Below are 23,411 nucleotides of genomic sequence, written 5' to 3'. Positions count from 1 at the left end.
ATACCTAGCGCTGAAAATGACTGGCCAAACGTCACTGTAATCTTAATTTACTGACCTCCAAAATTTCCCTCTTACTTTTTCTCTGAGATTAGTGAGTTACTCTTGTCTATGGTAGTCATTCATCTGTTATTTTGCTTGGTGATTTTAATATACATGAAAACACTGCAGAATGCAAAGAATTGACGTCTGTGCTGAACTGTTTCAACTTAACTCAACATGTAACTTTTGCTACTCACTCCAGGGGTCATAGACTGGATCTCATATGTACATCTGGCTTATATAATATTCTTGATAGTGGCTCTGACTTTGCTTTCTCAGATCACAAACTCATAAACTTCAGTTTTAGTTTTCCAACATCTATATCACCACTGAAGAAAATGCTCACCTCTAAAATCAATTCTGTGAATCCATCTTCTTTCTCTGTTTCAATAAGGGCTTCAACCTTGTCCAAACGTTTACTATCTAACTGTCCGTCAGAAATCTGCTGTATTTACAATAATGCTTTTTCTCAAATACTTGAGAGGCATGCTCCTGTTAAAACTAGACTGGTTCCATCTACTCGTGCCTCACCCTGGTTCACTCCTGAACTTCAGACGATGAAAACTGAGGGTTGCCGCCTAGAAAGACTATACAGGAAAACTGGACTCATTGTGCACTCTCTGGCTTTTAAAGAACATTTGCTCAACTACAGTACAGCCCTCAACGATGCAAGATCCTCTTATTTCTCCTCTACCATTAGGAATTCCATGTGCAGGCCCAAATCACTCTTTGCTATGGTTAACAAACTCACTAATCCACCACAACATGTTATTTCGGGCTCTGGGGTGCTTGTGAATAGCTTTTCCCAATTCTTTTCAGACAAATTGAAGTCAATCACTGAATCCATCACCAAAGACACCCCTCATACAAGTGACTCAAATATTCATTTGATGTTATCTGATTCAGCTCACTCAACAAACTCTCTCTCTGCTTTTACTCTGACTACTCCTGCTGCCATAAGTGATTTAATTGTGAAGTCGAATTCCACATCCTGGCGGCTTGCTTAAGATGTGTGTCCTCGAGGTTGCACCCTTCATAACACAAATGATAAACTGTAGTGTGGCTTCCGCCATTGTCCCAGCAGAATTAAAAATGGCTGCGGTGACCCCCATTCTTAAAAAAACAGGCCTTGACCATCTAAACATGGACAATTACAGGCCAATATCTAATTTAACATTCTTAAGCAAAATCCTTGAAAAGGTTGTGGCATTGCAATTGCGATCTGAACCTTTTCAGTCAGGATTTCGCCCATCTCATAGCACTGAAACTGCTCTTCTTCGGGTGGTTAACGACATTCTTTTGTCTGTGGATTCAGGGTTAATAAACATACAAGGGTATAGATCTGCCACTGCTTCGGTTACACAAGGTGTTCCTCAAGGTTCAGTTCTTGGCCCACTATTGTTTATCATCTATATATATCCACTTGGTGACATCTTACGCAGGCATGGACTTCAATTTCATTGCTATGCTGATGACATTCAAATTTATCTTACCACCTGCTCCGATAGGTCATCCCTCCCTGACTCACTCACTGCATAAATTTCCTCAAATTAAATAATAAAAAAAAAAACTGAGATATTGGGGATTGGCTCTGCTGCCTCAGTCAAAAGGATGGACCTGTCCATGGAGTTCATGTTAAGCCTTCGTCATCTATTCGTAACCTTGGTGTCTTATTCGACTCAACTCTATCTTTTGGCTCTCATATTTCTTCTCTTGTTAACTCTTTTTTCCATCTTCGTAATATTGCACATCTTCTCTCACTTTAGCTGATGCTGAAACCTTAATTCATGCATTAATTACATCACGTCTGGATTATTGCAATGCTCTATTTCTTGGTCTGCCTTATTCTTTTAATACAAAGTCAATGAAAGTCATCATATAATGATTATAGATTGTAAAAAATGACACCTTTATTTAATTTCATGATTAATTCTGTTTCACTGTCAATCCCACTATCCCCTATGCAAGACTTGTCTTGCTCCCATAAATAACACAATTGGAAAGGTCCACTACTGCTAAACGAGAAGAGCTTGAAAGGAGAGACTGTGAGTTTTAGAGGAAAGAAGAGAGTGAGGAAGAAAGAGCGAGAGACAGAGGAAGAGAGATGATGAGGGTTTATGCATAGAAAATGTAATGACACTCATTAAACACTCAATAATAGTTAGTTCCAGTCCATAAATTTGATTGGCTGAGCATTTTAAGAGTTACAGTAGAAACGTGTGCTGATATGTCACATTTCTGCAATGATTAACATTGTAAATCTCACAAACTTTTTTCAAATTTAAAAAAAAAATTTAATATGATGATACTTTGTGTTATATTACCCTGACATTAAATAACAACAACAACAACAACAACAAAGTAACGCTGCATTAGTGGTGGGGATTAAGGCAGTTGGTGGCAAATAAGTGTCTGTCTTTATGAGCGAGTCATTGAATCACTCACTCAGCCGATTTGTTCAAACACTCTGATTCATTCAGGGACAAAACAAGTGACTGTTTGTATGAGTCATTGACTAATTCACTTAACTAAAGTGATTAATTCAAAAACCATGGCTGCATCCAAATATGCATACTTCCCTTCTACTATGGCGACTGGCGAGATTCTGATGTGTGCATCAGATGGACATTCTACTATCCCTTGAGGCCAAAGAGAGGATTTGTGAATGATATGAAGCGATGCTGGTAGGTCACACGATTATGACAACATGATGGATATAGTACATCAAGATTACATTCATAATACACACATTCATACTATAAAACATTTTTTTTTAACATTGCAAAGTGAGTACTTTGTGTAAGAGTATGTGATTTTGGACGCAGCCCCTACTGTGTTGCTGAGAGATGTTATAATTAATTCTACTTTGATTGTGTTTGGAACTATTTTCGTCAGTGGCAAACAAACTAACCAGTATTATCTGAATATAAGTTACCCAATTTTAACTTCTTGATTCTTGAAATGTTTTGTAAAAGCAATATCATACGCACAAATCTGCTGTTGGTTTGAATATCATCTCCAACACTAGACCTACAGCCAGGTGATAATAAGAAAAACACACAAAAGTGATTTAGCTTATTTACTTTTATTCAGCAGCACTATTTCGTCTTATCTCAAGGACGTGTGTGTGTGTGTATGTGTCTTTGGTCCTAAATGAGAATTGATTTTAGTCTTGTCTGTGACTGACCTACTTGTCACTTCTTTTTCACAATATGCCCATTCAACACTGTGACAGCTACTTGGCAGTCTGACTTTTACACACTTGCGACTATGATAGACCAATATATAAGTATAAACACGTGATCTAATGCAATTACTGACGTGCTTAACACAAACATACTATGCAGTGCACATTTACTTAGATGTGTGCAGCTTTTTTCATGTCTGATTTATTTTGCAAATGAATGTGTACGGCTCACAGACAGATCCTATCAGAGCTGAAGAGGTTGACAGCACACATTGATCACTTGCCCTCGATCCTCCTTGTCTCTCTCGCTTTAAATACCTGTCTTTCTCATTCTGTCTTTCGCTTGCTTGGTCCTTCTCTGACTTTCCCGCTCTCTGATGCCCCCTTGATGGATAGATCTTTGGGTTTTCTAATGAAAAAATAGATGACTCTAACACACAAACACTGGTTGGTTTCATCAAAGCATTAGATGTTGAGAGTTCCAAGCTCTTCCTTTATTGCTTCACTCACTCACTCACTCTCTTTTTATCTTGGTTTTCTGAAATACCATATAATATGAAAACACCACGGAATGGACACGATGTCATTCAGTATCATGTTATATATCAAAGTACTATCTTTTTTTGGACATGTACCATGGTAATACCGTGTATTTTGATCATATTTTTTTTCTTTTCATTGGATTCATCCTCTCCACTAACAGTTTTTGTTACATATTACCATGGTAATGCCACATATTTTTGGCATCTATCAAGGTACCATAGGTACAGTATTATTTAGGTTAGAGAAATATTTAATTTCCATGGCAAATTGCCAGATTTCTGGACATGTATGCTACTATGCATAATACCATGTTTTATCAAGCCGAATTAATTTAGAATGAAACTCTATTAAGTATATAACAATATATATTAGGATATAACAAATATTATAGTTTTTTCCCCAAATGCTTTGACATGTCTAATTTAGTCAGTCGCATCTAATTTACTTTAAATTGAAAATTTTGTCATCATAAATTGTCCAATAAACTGAAATTAAGTAATCAAAACATTACATTTTTTCAATTTTACATGAATATGGTATCATTCAGTACATATCAAAGTGCCATGGCATTTCCATCATGTAAAATCACATTATCTTACAACCACATTACTATAGTAAGGGCCATTGAATGGTGGATGCTTGCGAAGAGCAGCCACGCTGGAATGTGGAGGACCTGTGCAATGTTTGAGGCACAGCTATATACCTGAACAGCTCCTCTGGAACAGCTCAGTTCTCCAGACATGTTAATTATTAAAAGAGCAAGTATGCCACCACTCTCACATCTCCATGGAAACAGCAGAGGTCATGGTAGCAGATGACATCAAGTGGCAGACAGCAGGGATAAGAGGGAGAGAGCAAGACGTGGAGAGACAGATCAAGACAGACTTTGGCAGTTCATATGTCTGTGGTTGAGTGCTAAACCAAGTTTGCCCAGTCCCACAGAGAAAAACTAAACCAGTTCAGTCTGATCAAGACCACCGATGCTGTCACTTAATACTCCTCTTTTAGGATCTGTAATCCTGCTTGTTGGCTTTGAGAGAGGATTATGGAGCCTCTTACTTTATGATAGCATGCCATATGTAAATTTGGTGCCGCTTTTTCCCGGTTTGGCTTTTAATAGTAGATAAATATGAAATATAATAGCTTAAAGGGGTGTTCTGACTTCAATCAATTTGAGTTTCACAGAGAGTTTAAAGGGATAGTTCACCCCAAAATGAGCATTCTGTCATCGTTTATTCACTCTAATGTCATTCCAAACCTGACTTTCTTTCTACTGCAGAACACAAAAGAAGATATTTTAAGGAATGTTTCAACTGTTTGTTTCTGCACAATGAAAATCAATGGGGTCCAAAACAACACTGAACCCCACTGACTTTTTTTTTCTTCAAAATATCGTTTTTTTCTGTTCTGCAGAAGAAATGAAAAAGTCACATAGGTTTGGAACGGTGAGTAAATGATTTAATTTGTTTCATTTTCTATCCCTTTAAGCAGAGAAAGTAAGCCATTGACTGTGACTGTGCAACAGGTTAAAAGAAATGCATAAAGACTCAGATCTGACTTCCTGCTAGCAGCAGTGTGCCAGTTATAGAGCTCACTACTGCTACTGAATCAAAGCCTGATGTCTCTGCTGCTGCCTGTAGCACTAGTTCAGCATATTAGTTCAACTTTGTGCGCCACTGGTTGATGTTACCCACAGGCATCATACATTTGCATACTTGCTAAATATCTTGCTTTAGACTTGCGTTTAGATTTAGGACTTGTATATTTAACATTTATTGGACTGAACATGTATATTTAACATTTATATATTTATATTTAACATGTAGATTAGATTTAGTTTGTATTTAAATATTTACTTAACCCTATAGACATTTTTAAAGAAATGATTAATGCCCTCTGATAGCACTGATTAGTGTGTGTGTGTGTGTGTGTGTGTGTGTGTGTGTGTGTGTGTGTGTGTGTGTGTGTGTGTGTGTGTGTGTGTGTGTGTGTGTGTGTGTGTGTGTGTGTGTGTGTGTGTGTGTGTGTGTGTGTGTGTGTGTGTCATTGATGTGTAACATTCTATATTTCCAGTGCATTTTAATGAGGGAAGAGCTAGGGTGGGAGAAAAACACTGTGGCTAATCCCGTAAAGACATTTTGCGCGTCTCTTTGTTCCAGACCACTGGCCTCACTAATTGGAAAGATTTGCTCTGTCTGAGAGAGAACTAGATAAACTATTAAGGAGAGAGAATCATACCATTTTAAAACCAAACCGTCACTTGACCTTGACTCTACAGAGGGTTAAGTTAACTTTGGAAGTAAAGTAAACTCTTTCCGCCAGCGAGTGACTTTCTGATAACCTGCTGTTCTGAAATCTTGTTTGATGATGTCACCAAGCCTTCTGTCTCCATGGCGATAATCAGTGTTTTTGATTGGCAGGCGAGCAGCATGAGAGAAGGGATAGATGGACAGATTGTGGGCTTGAGTGGGATTGTTTCACAAAGTTGGTCTTTGTTCCGTTCTCTCAAACATGCAAGAAAGTGACAACTGAAGAAGACAACAGAAAAATGAAGATCATTTTGAAGATTGAGTCATTTCAGCTTTACATAGTTTGACATGATTTTTCTCTTTTTCTCTGTCTTTATCGCTCTCCAGCTCTTTGTTCTTCTGAGTTTTGTCTTTGCTGTCTGGGCAGAATAGAGGGAATGAGACGGACAGTGAAACAATCCAAAACTTGAGCTGCATATACAGTACTCACTCACTCATGCACTAATACACATATTCACCATAAGCAGGAAATAAAGTATGAAAATGGCATTAGATACTGTTTAGGGTTTATAATAACACTGGAAAAATATAAAGTGATTTTTTTACCCCCCTTCATTCATATCCGAATATGATTTTTCTTACTAAATTTACTTCTATTTTCCGCTGTTGGTTCCTCTTTGTTGGAGAAAATGGAAAATGTATAGGTTATATGTTCCCCTTTTAACTCCATTCCTTAAAAATAGCACTGGTATTGCAGAGGCTTATCTCTCTCTGGAGCGCTGAACTTTATGAAAGTGTAATTCAAAGCCTCATGGCACAGGACAGCTGTCAATCAGATTCTGGACTTCAAGTCTCAATCTTTATCGCTATGCTTTTTTTGACAGTGCTGACTACTGCTGACCAGTGCTGGACAAGACAGAAAGAGAGAGACAGTGGTACAGCAAGAGAAAGTGAGAGAGTTGATGTGTATGTGTGTGTGTGTGTGTGTATGTGCGTGCATCACATCAATAAACATTCCTGAAAATGTGTTTACCTGCATGAGAGAATGTTGTGCTGTGCTGCTACATACATAATGCATGCAAAAGCAACTCTGCATCTAAGTAGGAATATTTTTCATGCATTTTTGCTTTTTAATCATCACTTTTTTAACCATATACTTCTCAGGGTTAATATTTTGAACAAACCCCTAATCCTTAGTATTATGCTTTAGCGTGTGTAACATCCTGCACTATTTGTGTTACGGATGTGAGATGTGCTATTCATTTTCCAAGTGACTGATGACTTTTTCATGGTAGACAGGGAAAAAAATTCTCATCAACTTTAATGGAAGGACCAGAACATCATATACTTGAGGGCACCTTTTTTGCAGGTACACAAACACCTGACAACCACCCAGAATGCTCTAGTTTGTGGCAACACATTTGTGCACAGACAAGCACCACTCATATTTTCTTCAGAAAAACTAGTCTAATTGTATTGACCCTGACATTGCAGCTGACCCTTCGAATATTTTATTAAATTGTGTATTTCTAATTTTCATTATAGTATTAAAAGAGCAACTAGGGTTGGATCGTTGTGATTGGCTGCATTATGTTTGTCCAATTAGTTCCATTTTGTGTGATTGGCTGTCATGTGACTCGTGGGATATCTCTGTATAGATTAACTTTGCCTCTGGCTGATTTATTATGTTTTAAAAACACATTTTAATCATCTTGATGTGAATACATTTAACTGAGAAAAACCATCTTCAGTGTGTGTCTGTCCTGTTTTGCTATCTAATATCTAGCTTTTTTTGTTTTGTTTCACAGCTCGAGGGTTTGATACTGTGTAAAATTTGATTAGCTGGTAAAGTTTCATGATTAAAAAGCAAAAATGCATTGACCAACAAACAGCTAATCTTCTCTGGTGCTCTTCAATTGGCGGTCAAAACTGAACGATTTTTTTATTTCAATGAAATGAATGTACCATATTATAATTTGATGATGTTTTTTATTTAATATTTTGTATTTTTAGGGTATTTTATGGTACTAAATTATATTTATGCTGTAGTTATAAATCCATTTACTCACTTTTTGAGCATAGTTACATTTTCAACTTTAACTGTCGTAAATATATATATTTCATATATTTCAAAAACACTTTTTACTCTAAAACTGCAAGAAAATCAAAGCCATAAATCTAAACAAGTTGTGTTCCAAATTTGAGCTTGATATCTCAAAAAATTAGCTTTCAGTAAGATTTTGTTTGGCCGTAGTACTAAAAGTTTCCACTAGATGATATTCGTCTACCATTTATTTACAATGCGGTAATTTTTTACCACGAAGAAATACATTTGAACTTGACTTAAGTGCACTTAATAAAATAAACTTGAAGTATACTTATTTTTTGTAGGATGGCTATAACATAGAAATGTCAATATATCTAATGTTAGAAATAAATGACCGTTATTACGTAGACGAAATGCCAGAATATTTTTTTGCAGAGTGAAGGAAGAAGCCTGTGGTTTGGAGTAAGAGCGTAATGTTGTAATTCATGGAGCTGTGCAGGTGCGTGCTTGTTTAGGCTTACCAAAGGAGGGCTGGACACTTTTTCATCTGCCTGTTGGCAGAGAGAGATTTACTGCACTCAGGTTTATGTATTAATGTATTGTATGGATGCCATCACCTCATCAGCTTCTTACTCAAATCATTTTAAAATGACGCAGTGGTGAAAGAATGTTTGCACACTCGATATTCACGACATTCACTGTGTGCATTCACTGACATCACATTAGGGAAGAAACTGACACACACATTTGTTACTGGCAATAATATTGACATTATTTATGAATTGTTTTTGACGTCTCTGAATGTCACCAAAGGAAGTTTTTCTCTGATTCAGCTCACTCCTGAGGGAAGTTTTGTTCCTAAACTATAGCTAAGTACACACACTAAATATTGATGATGTTTCTGAACTGTAATTACTTAGTGGGTTAAATTTACAGTTTAAGTAAAGTCATTCAGACAGTCACTCACCTGGGTTTAGTGTATAATCCATGGCTTAAACTGGACTCTCTCCATTCAAATGGGATAATTACCCTCATTTAGTTAAACCACATGCAGCAGTTTAGTTTTCTAACTGCTCGTTTTCTTTCTTTCTTCCTCGCTCTGAGTACTTTATATCTTCCATTAAAAGTTATTGCAGCTGTATAAAGCATCCTGACAGAGAACTTTCCACTTCGAATTACGAAAGAGTTCAAACAGGTCAAAAAACACAAGAGAGTCCCATTGCTTAAGAGTGAACTTCACAAAGACATCTGGGTCATGTGTCAGTACAGTATTGAGAATCAGGGCGTCTGGAGACAATTTTTTTATTTTTTATTATTAAAATCTGCATAAATTTTAAGTAATATTTCAAATTTGATGATGTATATATTCTACAATTTAAAAAGTATAGTTTTTTTAGCATTACATTAATGAGAACTGAAGGGAATGTCACAATACAAAATTATATATTTGTAATTTTCATTTCAAAATTTTTTTTTGGGGGGGGGGGCATAAAGATATTGGTAAAAACAAAATATGTTTTACCTTAAAAATATTTTAAACAGTTTTGAAAGTAGTTGACTACACTCAGATCTACTGTATTCAAGTTCCAAGGAAATTATGTTATTGCTCTTTACTTGATGGTTACGCCACATGACATTTTTAGATTTAAACTTTTCTTTCTTTTTTTTAAATGGCATAACATTTTTCAAAACCATATGAAACCAACATTTCCCAAGAACTTAGCTAGAACTTTCCAAGAATTTGTCATTAACCCATAAAATTGGCTTAATTTTCTTTTCATCTTTTTTTTTAATTATTAATCTTTAGTTTTAAAACTCATAAAATCAAGTAGAAATTAGAGAAATTATGGTGTCAAGTGAAAAGAATGGAAACAAAGATCTCGATATAATGACAGAAGAGTTCACTTGAACTGAAATTTGTGTGTGTATGTGTGTGCAGACGTGTATGAAGCTCAGGTGTGTTTAAAGAGGGCTTCATTTCTGTGTGAGGAGGATTATATTTGCTTCTTGCTATGGATAAACATGTTGAGTAAAATGTTTTCCTATTCAAACCAGGACAGATTTCTTTTATTGAAGCTCAGTGTGACGTTTGAGGTAGAATTGGCTGATTTCTTATTCAAAGCAGCCATAATATCATTGAATATCTTGTCAAGTCCTTTCAGTCAGGCTTTAATGTGGCGGCAGCTGTTTTATGTATGTATGTGCGGATGTGTGAATGTGAATGAGAGTGAGAGAGAGAGAGGCTCTTCACCTAGAACCCTGCGCGCCAGCTGCATCTTCCCTGCTTCCGTATTTTGTGGGCTCTAAGCCTCGTTTAGTGTAATTAGCTGTATTTGGCTGAGTTAATGAGTTCCCTCTCCATTCTGGATACTTGTTTTCAGAGGAACTCTGTCAGTCAGAAAAAGACTCTACCTGGGTATGGCAGACTCCATTTGGTGTGTGTGTGTGTGTGTGTGTGTGTGTGTGTGTGTGTGTGTGTTTTTTCTGGCAGTAAAAACCTCCCAGGCCTCATTCACACTCAATATGAGCATTAATCACGCTAATTACAGCAGCTCTACCCTAGGGGTTGCTGGGATGGTGGAGGACTAAGGTGGGGACAGGCTGATAGACAGGAGATGTTAGTCACGCTGCTCGTTGCTTTGCAATGCTAATGGAGTCGCGGGGAACTTGCCATCCTGTCTTTGAAGCAGCATGTGGCTCATATTGAGTAAAAGCAGAATAGCATTAGATTTTTCCATCCTTGACTCACTCTAAATTGAATCATTTACTTGCGCAGATCATGATGTTAAAGCAAGCCACAGTATGCACAGAACCATCTAAGACCAGCCATTATAAAAATATAATTCCCCCTCGGGTCAGTCCATATGTGTATCTCCACAGGGTTTCTCCCTACAGGTAGGACATGGCCTCAGTAGCGCCCTTTCCATTAGATTAGGGATGCTTCCCCAGTGTTAACAACACTGGTCATGACTAAAAAGAAAAATGGGAAGCCGAAGCACTCTTCCCAGTAGTCTCAGCCTCAGACGCCACGCCCACGGACTGCTGGCTGAACGTCTGATGCATATGGCACACTTTTCTGGAAACACTTCAGGAGTTTCGAACTCGTCATCTGATTGGTTGAATTCTACAGGATGTCTGGGTGACGTGCGTGTCGCGTTCTTTATCGGTCCACCTGGAAACAAATGTCGTGACGCCAAAACCGTGGAAGAAGAAAGCTGTCGTGTTTACAACTGTAACAATGAGCGCTTATCTCAATCAACTAAACGCTGGATTTTCAAAAGTATGTGAAGTTCGCGGAACCATTGTTGCATTAAACTTGCACAACGTTCTTGAATGAATTATTTATAGATGAACGCCGGTCTGTTATTGTAGGGACTCAACATTATATTTGCACGCCCCTAAAAATGATGCAGAACAAAACAAACTGTGATTGGTTGCGTTACATCTCAGTCAAACATCCTCTTGGGCGGTCCTTGGCCAAGAAAAGTTGTGATAGAGTCCAGACCTTCTGTCGTCAGTCTGAAGGTCTGGCTACGTGAGACTACCCATGAAGAAACATATCTAAGGAACAGTAGCTATGACCGTCTCCATGGAAAGCCCTGTCCCTTCCCCCCCGTTGGTTGGAAAACTATCACTGGGGGCTTACATACAGTGCTATGCATAAGTTTAGACACCCATGCTAAAGTTGACTAAAAAGAGGAATAAAAAATCATCTTTTGGAAATTGAACTTAATGCCTTAATTAAAAAAATTAGGAAAAATCCAACCTTTAAGGACACGAATGAATAATGTATCGTAAATAAATAAATGTTCTTCCTTAAAATACAGGGTGCATAAGTTTGGACACCCCTATGTTAAATTCCCATAGAGGCAGGCAGATTTTTATTTTTAAAGGCCAGTTACTTCATGGATCCAGGATACTATGCATCCTGATAAAGTTCCCTTGGCCTTTGGAATTAAAATAGCCCCATATCATCACATAGCCTTCACCATACCTAGAGATTGGCATGGTTTTATTTCAGTTAGCCTAATAGCTGGTTTGATTTGCATTGAGAGATGATCTTATGGAAAGTACTCCATGCCAATCTCTAGGTATGGTGAAGGCTATGCGATGATATGGGGCTATTTTAATTCCAAAGGCCAAGGGAACTTTATCAGGATGCATAGTATCCTGGATCCATGAAGTAACTGGCCTTTAAAAATAAAAATCTGCCTGCCTCTATGGGAATTTAACATAGGGGTGTCCAGACTTATGCACCCTGTATTTTAAGGAAGAACATGTATTTATTTACGATACATTATTCATTCACAAAGAAAATTGGTGTCCTTAAAGGTTGGATTTTTCCTCATTTTTTTAATTAAGACATTAAGTTCAATTTCCAAAAGATGATTTTTTATTCCTCTTTTTAGTCAACTTTAGCATGGGTGTCTAAACTTATGCATAGCACTGTAGGTCACTGGATAGATTACAACTTAAGAGAGCAGCTGTCGAAAACTGCCAGTTGTTCAGCTTGCCAGTATCTGCGTCTCCAACACTCATAACACAGTTCAGTAGTTGTGGCACTTTCCATGGGACCCCATTTGTCAGTCATTGACATAACGTTGAACATGACTGACAGATAGGGAACATCTTGGTTATTGTCATAACTCTCATTCCCTGATGAAGGGAACCTCCTGCCTCAACCCTGAATTATTCAATGGCGGGGACCATGTCTCGGCTCTTGAGCGGATGCCAGCCGCCATCTTATATACCCGTATGTACGGGGGAGTAGCTTGGCATGCAAATTCCACTCACCAGTTCCATTGGCCTCGAGGTGATTGGGGCTCCCAATTGACTCTTCATTGGTCATTCATCGACATAACATCTCTGTTCCCTCCATCGGGGAACGAGGGTTACGACAGTAATAAGACGTTTTTTCAACAAATTTTGCACATATTTTAGAGCATGCACTTTGGAATCCCTGTGTATCTGAGAGGCGATTGATGTGCTTGTGTTTTTTGATTCCACATGTTCACAGTTTGGCACAAGTGTTAACCTTAAACACCCACACCAGCTCTCGTTCCAAATGGGAAAAAAAAAAACAGGTCATACCATCTTAAGCAAGGATGGATTATTGACCGAGCCAATGGGGCCAATGCCCTGGGGTCACTGACTGCAAGGGGCCTCCAGACTCCTGGAAACAAGCCACCACAGATGTATTATCGATATAGATAGATGAAGAGCACTTGAACGTGTGCCAGTGAGCATCGCCACAGTGTGAAATAAGGAAAAAAATGAGAAATGTTATCTATTCTAAGCAGTACTTTTGCAGCTTTGGTGTTGTATAGAAGTTTTTTTTTACAAATGCTAGGACACATTTCTCAACACTTAGGTCACTTTTTCAAAACTCTTCACACAGTTATCAAACTAGCCCCTTAACGCCTACTGTCGCGAATTTGCAACAAACCCCTTCCATTCAGACTGCAGGCGAGATAGCGTGTGTTTTCCCCCAATGCCTGTTTGTGCACATTCGATACATACCTAGGAACCTTTTGCACGCACTGGTTTCTCGTAGGAGCGGTCGGAGTGGGAACTACATCCGGTTCACGGAAGCTAATATTTTGGTTTGCAAAATCCGCATATCAAGGGCGCAAATGTGGAGAAATTGCCCAAAATGAGTTAAGTTGTGCTAAGATAAAAATATGTACCAGATTATTGATTGCTTCTATAGCTATGTTATTCATATAGACTTCATGTGACGAATATTTTTTACGTACTTTGTAGATTTCGGTTTGTAGCAAATTCGCGACATTCGTCCATAACGGCTGGATTGGGCTAATGGCTACATATAACAATGCTGTATTTAGATGGTTTCAGCCAAAAAAAATTTTTTTTTTTTTTTTTTTTTTCACAAAAAATAGCATGTTAAGATATAACACTATAAGAATATATAATGTATGCACTGGAGAAACAAGGAAAGCGTTAAACAGAGTGTAACATGGAATGTATAAAAACTACTGTCAATGTTAGGGAGTAGGAGAGTGTTTTGTTTCTTGCTGTTGTCAAGATTCATTAATTTGTCAATTAAAGTTTATAAGTTCTAATAACTTTGTGCCATGAATAAAATCTACATACCTGAGATGGGAAAATGTGTTTTATTAATTTTACCATTTTGTAAAAAAAATTACCCTAAATGCCTGTTGTCGCTAATTTGCAACATACTTAAATTTATATCTATTCTATATGGTATAGACAAATTAACAATCTCAACTTAATTTAGCATCAGCTTGGAGCCAGAAACACACATAATACATTTTTTTATTTAATTGTAAATAAATTCAGGCGTCAAGGGGTTAAGTGCAGCAGGTCACCCTCACACTCGTCAGCGTGGCTGTCCATTGTTGTTGCATCTCCAGTATAGTTTGTTGTTGTTGTTAATTTCCTAGCACATGAGTAAAAACCAAAGTAGACTTTGTGCTTAAGGTGAAATGGAGGTCTGAGGGTTGTACACTTTAATGAGGCTGACTGAAACAGCAGGTTTTTGCACAATGCAAGTTCATTCCCTCTGTGTGTGTGTGTGTGTATTGCCATCACATTTAAAACTGCACAATAAATGTAATAATCATTCGAAAGTCAAATTTGATCAAAACATTGGGTTAAGTAAGTAGACGTAGTTTCAGCACATTTTCAGTGTATAGAAGTTTGACTTGTGGGTCTGTAGTAGAAAATTGATGCTGTGGTTCCAGACAGGACCAGTGGCTAACTATGAGAGCAGAAGGGACAACATGGCACAGATGCATTGCCTTTAGTGCTCCCTCGGAGTACTCCCCATAGACCTGGAGTGGGAGAACTGGAAGATGAAAGGAAAATTATGGATAAAAAAAGGATTAGGAGGGAATGAGAGCAGCATTCGGTTCCTAGAGCTTCCTGTTACTTCGGTTTTAATGCAACGTTAAAGGTCCAGTGTCGCAATCACATAAATGCCACAATCACAAAAAATATGTTATGTCTGATAGTGAAAGACATTTATTTTTTTTTTTGTCTAATACAGATTGCAGGAAATGAGCCGAGCTGGACTTGGCTGAACCAGTGAATTTTAGAATTCTTTATTCTTTATTGGAATCAACTGAATTAGAGATCTTCTGTTGATTTCAGCTTTGAGAAATTCAGATTCAATTGAATTTGATTTGATTTTAACGCATTCCTTCATTTCTTTACACAGCAGATGGCACATCTGCTAATAGACACCCGATAATAATGCTGTTTACTGCTGAAATTCGGACGGCGTTAAATAGTGTTGACTGTAAGCGTGTTAGACAAGAATGCTTCTCGGCGGTCTCAACAGGGACAGGGGTGCTAATTACTGCAGAGGATACATTAACCACACGCATACATGCTCAGTTTCTCTTTCTCTCTCGCTCTCTCTTTCTGTCTCTCTGTATAGTTCCTTAGATGGAACTCTCTGCTTTCCTTCAGGTCCTGTGTATAAAGTAATCAGGGTTCACTATGCCAGAATCAATGCGCAATGCAATTGAAGTCCTTCATACTGTAAAGCTTGGCTGCTTTAGTCTCTTCTCTTTTGTTCTCAGGTTCATCTGCAATGTGTTTCACTGCTACATGTTCTTCCGATTCTTCATCAGCCTCAAAAAGGCATTTCTCTAAGATATATTTGTAGAAAAACTAGATTCTTGCTGCATCTGAGGTGGTTCTCTGATTTTGCTCAGGCTTCATCGCTCCAAACCACTCCAGAGCCCTGGAGACCTCAAGATGAATTCATCCTTTTGATAATGGATGTGCTGGAGCGCACATGCTGGCTAAATGTCTGTCTGAGACACCACACACACACAGACAGCACAAATTGTAACATATTGTTTATGATTGTATTTTTTATTTCGCATGTCTTTGCTTTCGGTTCTGTCTTTCTCTTCTCTCTCTCTGATAACATTTTTTACATTCACTTCGCATGGAGCACTTGGCAATGGATCATCTCAAAATCTCCCATAGTGCTATACAGGCTCAGTTCCCTTAAAACCTTTAGCCTATCAGAGAGGAGCATGAAATACAATATTTGGCCCCCATCGCCTATCATGAAAAAATCCCTCCCATTGCAGGCTGAAAGTGTAGAGCTCGGGATAAAGTATTCTTCTGCAGCCTTTAGATAATGTAGCTGGCCTGAACCTGGTTAGAGCCGAGATAAGAGCGAGGTAGAAAGAGAAAGAAAAATAGAACAGGATTGAGAACAAGAGATTGAATTGAATCTGAGAATTATTTAATTGAATAAATTCTACATATTTCCATAATACATAATTTATTTGAATCAAATGAATTCACAAATTCTGCAGATGATTTTGAGAGTTCTTTGATCAAATCAGTGTTGAATTGTTTAACTGAACCAATTGAATTTCAGAATTCAGCTTGAAAGTGCAATAGAAGAAAGATTAAAGGAATAGTTCACCCAAAAATTATTATTTACACACCCCCAGGCAGTCCAAGAAGTATTTGACTTTTTTTTTTTTCCTTTAGCCGAAGAAACTTTTTTGAGAAAAACATTCCAGGATTTTTCTCCATCTATTGCAAGTGAACGGGGGCTCACCGTAGTCCATTTTTGACTGTCCAAAATACATTTTTAGGCAGCTTCAAAGGGCTCCACATGACCCCACACTGAAAAAAAATATTTTTGCTGCTTGTTCAAATTGCTTAATTAAAATGAGCTTAAGCAACACAATTGCTATACATTTTGTCCTAACCTAATTTGATTGTGTTCAATCTGCTTAAATATATGTAAAATTTAAGTTTACTTAATCCGTTAGTGTTGGATTACATTAATGATGTGTGTTGCATTAACTGAAACTGGGCGGTGCTTGTTAGTTTCCAGCATGCTTTGCATATGGCTGAATTAAGAGAGAATAAATGTTGAAATTAAGTGTTATTTTATGTGTTCCAATTACATTGGAATTATTAGAACCATTTAAATTACAGTGGGTTACCATTGTGATGAAAAGTGGAGCATTTGGTTAGGCTGTGGACTTCTTCTACTGCTTTGGCTGAAAGAGTATGTAAATCTTAGCATTTAAGATGCCACTAAGTGCTAATACTAGCTAATGGCTAGCAATAGTCTATCAAAATATATGAAGTCTTAATGGATGAACGAATGTATGAATTTGAATGCCTGGCAGGGAGCCTTTTAAAATTCACTTTGAGACTACATAATTCCATGATGTTGAATTTACAAGAACAAATTATGTTTAACTTAATTGATTCATGTGGAACCGATGTACACTATTAAATCATGTAAATCCAACACACAATTTTTTTCAGTGCAGGCAATGAATAAGGGTTTTCTCTAGCGATTTTTCTGAAAAATATAAAAATGTATATACTTTTTAACAACAAATGTCCACCTTAGTCCAGCTCTGCGATGCGCGTCCACCCAACCTCTCGTGTGACGTATGCACGTTTGGAGGGACACACTTCAAGTTGGCAGCAAAACTTGCCCCCAAATGATGATTATTTATGTGACAAGCAGGGGTGAAAACAGAGCGAGGCTGTTCGAGTGGTGAGTCCGCACCACACCAGTCTTGAGTCCCACGGAGGAGCTCCGGAAGGATAAAAGGAGGAGTGACGAAAGTGAAGGATGAGAGAGGACTAGACCTGGACTTTATGTTGTTGTTTTGTTTTAGTTTATGCGGTAGTAGTCCATGAGGGGCTACCGCTTTACTTTTGTTTTGTTGTTTGTTTAATTGGTGATTAAAAATACGTTGAACGGTCGTCGGTTCCCGTCTTCTTCTTCCCTGAGCCTTTAACATTACTCCAATTCAGTTGAACTAATTGAGAATCGAATTGATTATTGAAGTAAATAAATCAATTTGACAGTGAAAAGGAGAAAGAGATTGAATAGAATTTGAGAAATGAATTTGAAAATTGTCTAAAAGAGAAAGAATCAGTCATTCAGTTATCTTTGTCCATGGACACATTCAGTGCATCCTTTCTGAAAAAGAAAAAAAAAAGAAGATGGCTCAAGCTTGTGCTCACCGCATTGACCGTGTGTGTGTATCGGGTTGTGTCTTTTTCTTCTCCTGCCAAAAGCTGCTGACAGGTGAAAAGTGCTTAGTGCCACTCTCCTGGTGTCATATTGTGATGGGCACTTTGACAGTCAGTTCGCTCAGCTCAGCCAAAACTTGTTTAGGTATTAGACATGTCTCACCTACTTGCCATTCAACCAGGTTTCCACCAGAATTTCCCCACAGTAGTTTGAATTTACCATGTAGTAATTTTGTCATTTTACAGGCTTTTTTATAGATTGGCCAAAGAGAGAGAAAACCCTCCTTTCAAAAAAGCCACAACTCAAATGTAACAACATTTAATGCCTACCTCATTAAATATTCATGCAGTTTGTGCAAGTCACAGAAACTGTCACACTCACTCACACACTGTGTTTAGTTTCAGTGTCTGAGGGGACGAAGTTAAAAATGTCAAAAACAGTGATGGCAAACGCATTAACTGAACTGATAGAGAGGCAGTATTGTTTTTGTGTTATATTTCAAGAAATATAAGACAAATAGCTGATTTATGTAGCAATGTTTCACATATGCAAATATTCAAACAGGTTGCATCATGTTCATGTCCAATCAATGTTATTAACCCCATGAATATGCAAATAAGAACGTTAATTTAAATAAAACCAATATCATTTTCTAGCAGCAGTGTCAGAAGTTATTCTCCTCAACTGGAATTTATTTTCAGCTGCAGTTTTTACCTTAAGGCATGTTTTTGGAACCATATAAGACACAGCAAATACTTCATTTGAATGAATTAATTGGAATTCTAAATCTAAAAAATAAGTGCTCTGCTAGAGCGGACTTTAAAATCAGTCCAAAACTCTGTTAGATTACACAGTAGAAAGCTGTATGAAATAACAAACAGACAGCAAGGGAAAACAGTGCTGAATTGCAGAGAAAAGGCGGATGAGAAAGGCTGAGCATCCAATTAAACTAAATGGTAAATTTATCAGTCACTTTATACTGTCACTAATACAAATATATTTGGAGAAAATATTTGGCCCAGTGTTTGTTTTATGTGTTTGGCTGGTAAATCAGACTTCTGCTGTTGTTTATGCATTTTCAAAATTGTTAATTTTTCATGTCATATGTGTGCATATTGCTGGGCTTATGCAGTTCTTAGTAATATCAAGACATTTTTGTTTGTACAGTAAACCATTTTGGTGCATTGGTGGGATTCCACCACAGCAGAACAAAACATTGTACTAAATGCTTCACTAAATAGGCCTGAATGTTTGAAAAAGTATTAAATACATTTAATTATTGAATAATTGGCATTTTGAAACCCTGGTTAATTTCTGACCCTTACCTGCAGTAGTCCAACTGTTAATGTATATCGTCATTTGACCTTTAATTACTGAACCTAAATAACGACTTGACATTTCCCCTCTGCGTTTTTCTAGGTACGTCCACACCTTGTACCTGGGAGTGCAAAGCCGTTGGCATAGCGACCCGGGTCAGCGTCATTTCTACTGGCGTCTGATGTTCGAGAGCGCTGACATCAACATGCTTCGGCTGCTGGAGGCTTTCCTGAAGAGCGCACCTCAGCTTGTGCTACAGCTTAGCATCATGATCCACAGCAACCACATACTGCCCCTACAGGGTGAGATAACACACACACACACACACACACACACACACACACACACACACACACACACACACACACACACACAAGGTTTCCCATGAGATGCTTTTAGTTGTGCATATATAATGGGAAGTGTTGAGAACAAGAGAGAGAGAGGACAGAACACTTGTGCGATTGTGCTTTGATCGTCATGACTTATTCATCTGGCCACTCCTGAGAAGAGTTTTGCTTGTGATGAATTAAACAAAACGTTTAACATGCTCCACTCTGTGCGATGGCATATGAAATGACTCTGACACCTCAGAGACAATATATAAAATAATATTATATATATATATGTTAATATAAAAAATTATATATATATATATATATATATATATATATATATATATATATATATATATATATATATATATATATATATATATATGTATACAGTGCAATGCATAAGTTAATACACCCATGCTAAAGTTGACTAAAAAGAGGAATAAAAAATCATATTTTGGAAATTGAACTTAATGCCTTAATTTAAAAAATTAGGAAAAATCCAACCTTTAAGGACACCAATTTTCTTTGTGAATGAATAATGTATCGTAAATAAATAAATGTTCTTCCTAGAGATTGGCATGGAGTACTTTCCATAAGATCATCTCTCAATGCAAATCAAACTAGCTTTTAGGCTAACTGAAATAAAACCATGCCAATCTCTAGGTATGGTGAAGGCTATGTGATGATGTGGGGCTATTTTAATTCCAAAGGCCAAGGGAACTTTATCAGGATGCATAGTATCCTAAAAATTAATTTAAAAAAAATACTTAAAAATAAAAATCTGCCTGCCTCTATGGGAATTTAACATAGGGGTGTACACACTTATGCACCATGTATTTTAAGGAAGAACATTTATTTATTTATGATACATTATTCATTCACAAAGAAAATTGGTGTCCTAAAAGGTTGGATTTTTCCTAATTTTTTAAATTAAGGCATTAAGTTAAATTTCCAAAATATGATTTTTTATTCCTCTTTTTAGTCAACTTTAGCATGGGTGTATTAACTTATGCATTGCACTGTGTATATATATATATATATATATATATATATATATATATATATATATATATATATAAAATAATCAACAGTTTAATAATAAAAATGATAAACAATAATAATAAAAGCACACTACCATTCAAAAGCAAGGATGTATTAAATTGAATAAAAGTGAAAAAAAAAAATATATATATATATATATATATATATATATATATATATATATATGAAATAAATGATTTACTTTCTATTCATCAAAGAATCCTGAAAAAATTAAGTTTCCACAAAAATATGAAGCAGCATAATTGTTTTCACCATTGATAATAATGAGAAATGTTTCTTGAGCATCAAATCATCATATTAGAATGATTTCTGAAGGATCATGTGACACTGAAGACTGGAGTAATGATGCTGAAAATTCAGCTTTGACCAAAGGAATAAACTACTATTTTAAAATATATTGAAATAGAAAACATTAACAATTTTACTGTTTTTATTATATTTTGATTAAATAAATACAGTCTTGCTGAGCATAAGAGACCAATTCCAAACGTTTGGATGGTAATGTATAAATATTTTTTTATATATATTTTATATTCTTATTATATAGAAAAAGATTTAATGATGTATAAATCATTAAAGTAAAGTAAAAAATGTACAAAAAAAAAACATGGGACTTCTTTGCTTCCTCAGAAGTCCACCACACACCACTGGGAGAGAGAACAGCACTCAGGAGACAAAAGATGAGAGCAAAATGATAGTCAGCAGAAAAAGACGAGAAGATAGAATGAAAGAGAAAGAGAGAGGGGGGGGGGATAAGGTGTATAGCAGCCGGACGGAGGGCTCAGAGGGACACGCTGTTGGACTGAACAGACTCAGAGATGTTCTGATCAATTCTGGGTCATGGGTTTGGTTTCCAACTACCAAACAAAGGCTTTTCCTTTGTTTTTTCATCTGATCTCAAGGCCCTGCCTGTCAGTCTGACTCAGACCTTTGACCTTTACATTGTGTCAGCGAATTCCATTTGAAAGAGAGCATCTGTATGCCGCACTCACTGTGGAGAGCAGAGCACTTGAAGTGAGCACTGAAGGGTGCAGTCTCCTATTCTATGGCAATGCTGTTTTATTTAATGATTCTGATGGGATGATTATTGTTTTTCTATAACTGCACTGCTATGAAGTACAGTAGAATCTAGTTTGTTGAGCACATTACAGTTTCACTTAACTATAGTTACTTAACTAACGTACTCAATGTTTAAAAAGGACATATATGTCCTTTTTAAACAACTAAGCTTCAAATGAATGGACCTACTAGGAATATTAAAGGCACAATATGTAAGATATTTGAATACAGTATACAAAAATCACTAGAACAATGTGATATATATATATTTGTTGACTTGTGTACTTACATTATCCCAAACGTTTCGAACGTTTAAATCCAGAGAAATCAGCAATCTTAACCAGGACAAGGACCATGTCCATGTCATTGCGTCGCCTGTCAATGAAGTCATATCCGCGTTTCCCTCAATTTCCAGTTTTTCACGAGTTTGTTTGCCCATATCTTTAAGCTAATAAGGTTTAGCGTATTTGGCTTGCTGTCCGCAGTGGAGGGGCTCGAGGAAGCAACGTCAACTCGAGCTTAGATATACCCCCCAGTGGGACTACTAATGCTTGGATGATGAGTATGGTAACAAGATGCCTAATTATGTTGGTGGAGTTGGGGAGGTGGAGGGATGCTAAAATAGGGATGCCAATTGCTTTCCATCGGCTGTGGAGGTGAAGACGACAACTCCCATGTATCTATACGCTCATTCACGGCATCATCAAGCTACGCCTTTGTTTTGAACAAGCAACCTCTAGTGGCGAATTTTACATTTTGTCCCTTTAACAATATATTCGCTGTGATTTTCCTGCCCATAACATTGTAGTGAGCTTCGGGAGGGCTTTTAAAATGCTTTTTATTGATTGATTTTTTTATATACAGTATAAGCTTCCTAAAGAACATAAGTTTCACATTCTTGCAAGTTTTAAAAGCATTAAGATGTTTTATTAACTCTGATTTAACATACCTCTTCAGAAGCAAAAAAAAGTGGAGTTGGTTTGATTTATTTACGTGAAATTCCGATCTGCGCATCACTAATATTTTATATTATATTATATTATATTATATTATATATATATATATATATATATATATATATATATATATATATATATATATATATATATATATATATATATATATATATATGTACACACACACAGTATATATATATGTGACCCTGGTCACATGGGTCAATTTTTTGAAATCGAGATTTATACGCAAGCTGAATAAATAAGCTTTCCATTGATGTATGGTTTGTTAGGATAAGATAATATTTGGCCGAGATACAACTATTTGAATGTCTGGAATGTGAGGGTGCAAAAAAATCGAAACATTGAGAAAATCACCTTTAAAGTTGTCCATTTATGTTCGCGACTGTGCTGCATTCACTCACAAAAACAAATGTTTTATATATTTACGTTAGGAAAGTTACAAAATATCTTCATGGAACATGATCTTTACTTAATATCCTAATGATTTTTGGCATAAAAGAAAAATCAATAATTTTGACCCATACAATGTATTGTTGGCTATATTGCCACAGATATACCCGTGCAACTTATGACTG

General features: G+C 36.7%; 1 protein-coding gene across 1 annotated transcript in view; it reads left to right on the top strand.

Moving 5' to 3' along the window:
- Positions 1–23,411, top strand: part of xkr7b (XK, Kell blood group complex subunit-related family, member 7b) — a 63,989-nt gene that overhangs the window by 31,785 nt on the left and 8,793 nt on the right. The window contains exon 2 of the mRNA XM_079849445.1: positions 19,506–19,705. Within this exon, the coding sequence (XP_079705571.1) occupies positions 19,506–19,705 (200 nt within the window). The remainder of the gene's footprint in view (positions 1–19,505; positions 19,706–23,411) is intronic.

Source organism: Squalius cephalus (assembly GCF_949319135.1).
Source record: "Squalius cephalus genome assembly, chromosome: 18".
In the NCBI taxonomy this organism is placed as follows: Eukaryota; Metazoa; Chordata; class Actinopteri; order Cypriniformes; family Leuciscidae; genus Squalius; species Squalius cephalus.
This window is presented reverse-complemented; position numbering and strand designations above follow the sequence as displayed.